The 4979-nt window shown below is 43.4% G+C and overlaps 1 protein-coding gene across 1 annotated transcript; it reads left to right on the top strand.

The window, feature by feature from the left end:
* The first annotated feature begins 4088 nt into the window (after window positions 1–4088).
* On the top strand, window positions 4089–4973 carry LOC114627594 (peroxiredoxin-1-like). The gene has a single exon (XM_028775483.1). It carries the CDS (start codon window positions 4152–4154, stop codon window positions 4749–4751), a length of 600 nt encoding a protein of 199 aa, XP_028631316.1. The 5' UTR covers window positions 4089–4151; the 3' UTR covers window positions 4752–4973.
* The last annotated feature ends 6 nt before the right edge of the window (window positions 4974–4979 follow it).

Here is a 4979-nt window from a genome sequence, read left to right as displayed (position 1 = left end):
TCCACTGACCAATCACAGGCTCTCGTCTTTATTTGACCAGTTAGAATGGGGAGAAGGTTCATGTGAAGTCACCTGAATATGTGATCTACTCAGCCCCTCTTGAGGAAGCAGAATTAACATCAGAATACAAACAGCACCAGGGCAACCCGCATCAGGAATGTGCCTATAATTTTGCTCTTATGAACGTTTTTGTGTTTTCTCCTACCACTTTGCTTTAATCAACATGCAGCTTGAGTCAGTGGCTAGCACAGGACCAGAGGCTCGAGCAGAGCACACACGGGCACGAGGAGTTTGCCAATTCTCGGAGCAATTCAGGATGCACTTAGTGATTGATGTGGTTTAGTTTGAAAAACAATCAATTTGCTCCACAGATGCTCTAGAAACTAATATCATTACAAGTCAATGAAATTTATAATATGTAATTCCTTGCTTGACAGCTCTGGGTATTTTTTTTATTATTATTATGTAGCTTCTCTTGAAGAACTTTCAGTTTGCTCATTTGGAACAAAGTCTGTGAGTTAAACGCAGTTAGTTCCTAGACAATGAGTCATTTTCCAGATCTGAGGACATTTCCCTCAGTTGATGTTCCCCTGCCAGGATGCAGCCCAGCTTCTCCAATGTTCTGTCAGCATATTCTTGGCTCACCATCAGTGAGAAGCAGGCTTCTTGTCCTCTCTTAGGAAAATAGAAGGAGTCAGATAATTTAAGTTTTAAATGGTAAGTGATAAAACACTAAGTTAATAAAACATAATATTTAGGTTCAAGATTGTTATTGGAAGTAAACTGAACCAAAGAGACATCTAGAAACAAGAGGAAAGGCCAGAGTTTTCACCCTTTTAAGTAGAATACACAGAGTTTTTTGTTACTTTAAATATCTATAGGATGAGTCAGTTTAAGTAAATCAAGAAACTGGGGCTTTTGGCAGTTTCGAGTTCGAGGTTGTGTCTCTGTTCAGATTTGAGTATCAAATCTGTTTCTGCTTCTAGGAAACAAATCCAGAAAGCCTACAGAAGCAAGAGGGAATATAACTCCTTTGCTAAAGGGCGGATGATACTAACTCTGAGAGTATCGAAATCTTTAGCTTTGCCTAGTCAAGTAGTCGGCGGGACAAATCCTGCAGCCACAGCTGCTTCATGGGACTGACCGCAGCGACTGATCAAGTCAGCGACTGATCAAGTTGAGCCCAAGTTCAGCTAAGCACATGTTGCATGGATTTGATCCAGCTGTGGCCAACATAGCCCATATGTGTTCTTCATGGGTTCCCAGGGAGTGGGGAGAGCAATTTGTGGCTGTTGAAGTATTTGTCTTAGGTACATCCACATGTGTGTGCTTGGGAGTTTGGGAGTCCGTATGTCTATGTGCATTTGTGTGCGTTGAAGTCTGAGGTTATTGACTGTCTTCTCAATCATGTTCCTCTTTCTCCTCCTCGTCCTTCTGTTTCTTGCTCATCATCATCATCACTATCATCATCAACACCACCATCATCACCATCATCATCACTCCCCCCCCTACACACACACACCATCATCCAGCATCACTGAGACAGGGTCTTACTATGTAGCTTTTGTTGCCCTAAAACTCCCTGTGTAGACCAGGTTGGCTTTGAACTCATAAAACCCCGATCACATTTGCCGGGGATCAGATTTGCCGGGGATCAAAGGCACACACCACCATGCCTGGCTCCACATTATGTTTTGGTATGCTTTCTCTCACCAAATTTCCCTGACTTGGGTAACCTGGTTGGGCAGCAAGCCCTAGCGATCCTCCTGTCTTGCTTCCCCAGCTTGGGGATTACAGACATATGCGACTCCGGGAGTTTTACCCCAAATGAGAATCCATCTCAGCCTCTCTCTGATGTCTAAGAGCTTTTAGCGTCCCTTTGAGACGTAAAACCAATGAGCTTTGAGCAACTAACGTCACTTCCTGTGACTATGAAACTTTGGGGCGCCCTTGCCATAAAGCACTGTTCATATGCACGGATATGGATAGTGGGATCAGAGTGGGGGAGCACAGGAACTGGAGGCTCCTGGCTTTGAATACGTAGAAGAGTGAATGGAGAAGAAGAATTCAAGTAAAGGCTCCACCAGAGGGTAGGAAACCCTAGGAAGGTAAAAGGAATTTTCCCATTAGAGTTTCTGAGAGCCGCTCCTTTGTGGAGGGTGGGGCGTCATCTCCTTCCCTTTAGCAGGCACGCGAACGTGGAGCTCGGCTTTCCTCTCAGCTGCCTTCATTACACTCTCTTTCGCCGATGATAAAATACGAATTTCGCACTTTGTTTTAGTCACCCGAGGTTGCAAACTGAGTACCACAGCTGGGAAGGTTGGGGTTTGAGTTTGGTTTGTGGAATCCGTTTCACTCTCTCTCTTAGGCAATACTCTTTCCTTCTCTTGTTAAATGTTCAGTGAGATTAGTTAACTCCGGTCATGGAGGAAGGATTCGTGTCCCGTGGAAGACATCACGCACCTCCAAAGTTCTCCTTTATCAATCAGTGCTGTGTACTAAGTGCCGTAGGCTAAGCCCTCAAAGACTTCCCCCTTGATTTACCATCCAAGGGCAGGTGTTGATGTCTCACTGATTTTAGTGGGCATTAAATGCTCGGGCATCACTCCTGGCTTGATTCTAGTACAAAAATAGCCTTGTTAATGGTTTAAAGCAGTTGCTACTGGCATCCCCCTTTAATTAGACTTGAATATGCCGTTTAAGTGAATAACCCCTTAGGAAAACAGAGATGGTTAAAAATAACCAAGGAAAGGAGAAAGGCGTTGTAAACAAACACAAGCTAGAGACTGAAGCAAAACTGAAGTCCAATTACAGACAATGGAGAAGATGGGATTGAATTTTGAGAGTTGTAAGGAATTGCGGTACATTGAGCTCCATAGAGACAGTGCCGGGGCAAGCGAGAGCTTGACAGGCACTGGGCGACTCTGTGCCTCTCACAGAGGAAAATCAACTAAACATGGGCAAAGGAGATCCTAAGAAGCCGAGAGGCAAAATGTCCTCATATGCATTCTTTGTGCAAACCTGCCAGGAGGAGCACAAGAAGAAGCACCCAGATGCTTTTGTCAACTTCTCAGAGTTCTCCAAGAAGTGCTCAGAGAGGTGGAAGACTATGTCTGCTGAAGAAAAGGGGAAATTTGAAGATATGGCAAAGGCTGACAAGGCTCGTTATGAAAGAGAAATGAAAACCTACATCCCTCCCAAAGGGGAGACCAAAAAGAAGTTCAAGGATTTCAATGCACCCAAGAGGCCTCCTTCGGCTTCTTCCTGTTCTGTTTTGAGTACCGCGCAAAAATCAAAGGCGAGCATCCTGGCTTATCCATTGGTGATGTTGCAAAGAAGCTAGGAGAGATGTGGAACAACACTGCAGCGGATGACAAGCAGCCCTACGAGAAGAAGGCTGCCAAGCTGAAGGAGAAGTATGAGAAGGATATTGCTGCCTACAGAGCTAGAGGAAAATGTGATGCAGAGAAAAAGGAAGAGGAAGATGATGAGGAGGAAGAAGAGGATGAGGAAGAGGAGGAAGAAGAGGAAGATGATGATGATGATGAAGAAAATGATGATGAACAAGTTGGTTCTAGTGCAGGTTTTTTTCTTGTCTATAAACCATTTAACCCCCCTATACACAACTCACTCCTTTTAAACAAAAAGATTGAAATGTAAGGCTGTGTAAGATTTATTTTTAAATTGTACAGTGTCTTTTTTTGCATGGTTAACACACTACCGAATGTGTCTTTAGATAGCCCTGTCCTGGTGGTATTTTCAATAGCCACTAGCCTTGTGTGGTACAATCTGGGGGTGTAAGTTGGCATGGAAATTTAAAGCAGGTTCTTGTTGGTGCACAGCACAAATTAATTATATGTGGGGACGGTAGTTTGGTTTTTTGTTTTTCTTTTCTTTTGGTTTTATTTTTGAGTTTTTTCCTTTCCATCTTCAGTTGTCTCTGATGCAGCTTATACGAAGATAATTGTTGTTCTGTTAACTGAATAACACTCTGTAACTGAAAAAAAAAAATTCCGGCTGTTTTGTTGACATTCTGAATACTTCTAAGTATATACAATTTTTTTTATTAAAGAGAGAGAGAGGACCTCTTCCTGTGTTCTCACGGTTGCTTCTGTTCGTGAGACCTGTGGCTCCACCCTGCTGATAGCAAGATGTCTTCAGGAAATGCAAAAATTGGGCATCCCGCTCCCAACTTCAAAGCTACAGCTGTTATGCCAGATGGACAGTTCAAAGATATCAGCCTACGTGACTACAAAGGAAAATATGTTGTGTTCTTCTTTTACCCTCTTGACTTTACTTTTGTGTGTCCCACGGAGATTATTGCTTTCAGTGATAGAGCAGAAGAATTTAAGAAAATTAACTGCCAAGTGATTGGGGCTTCTGTGGATTCTCACTTCTGTCATCTGGCATGGATTAACACACCCAAGAAGCAAGGAGGACTGGGACCCATGAACATTCCCTTAATATCAGATCCCAAGCGCACCATTGCTCAGGATTATGGAGTCTTAAAGGCTGATGAAGGTATCTCTTTCAGGGGCCTCTTTATTATTGACGATAAAGGTACCCTTCGCCAGATAACAATAAATGATCTTCCTGTTGGCCGCTCTGTGGATGAGGTTCTGAGACTAGTCCAGGCCTTTCAGTTCACTGACAAACATGGTGAAGTGTACCCAGCTGGCTGGAAACCTGGCAGTGGTACCATCAAGCCTGATGTCCAAAAGAGCAAAGAGTATTCCTCTAAGCAGAAGTGAGCACTAGACCATTTATCTGCCAGACAGCATTGAGCAGCCAGAAGAAAATCTCTTGTACTCTACTCATGCTTAAACACATGTGGTGTGATTCCAGATAAGCCTTTTCTACAGGGCTGGGTGTGGCTAGCCTTTCTTCCACTATTGGTAATGGTCTGAGCTGTGTTTTGGGCAGACCATCTTATATCAGTCACAGAAACCAACCTGTTAATTCTTTTTTTTTCCTTTTTT

The sequence above is a fragment of the Grammomys surdaster genome, unplaced genomic scaffold (assembly GCF_004785775.1).
Source record: "Grammomys surdaster isolate TR1022 unplaced genomic scaffold, NIH_TR_1.0 255, whole genome shotgun sequence".
NCBI lineage: Eukaryota > Metazoa > Chordata > Mammalia > Rodentia > Muridae > Grammomys > Grammomys surdaster.
The sequence above is the reverse complement of the archived record's forward strand: the minus strand, read 5'-3'. Positions and strand labels throughout refer to the sequence as shown.

What these genes read in the sequence shown, in the direction of transcription:
- LOC114627594 (XM_028775483.1), top strand. Translation starts at nt 4,152, where the DNA reads ATGTCTTCAGGAAATGCAAAAATTGGGCATCCCGCTCCCAACTTCAAA.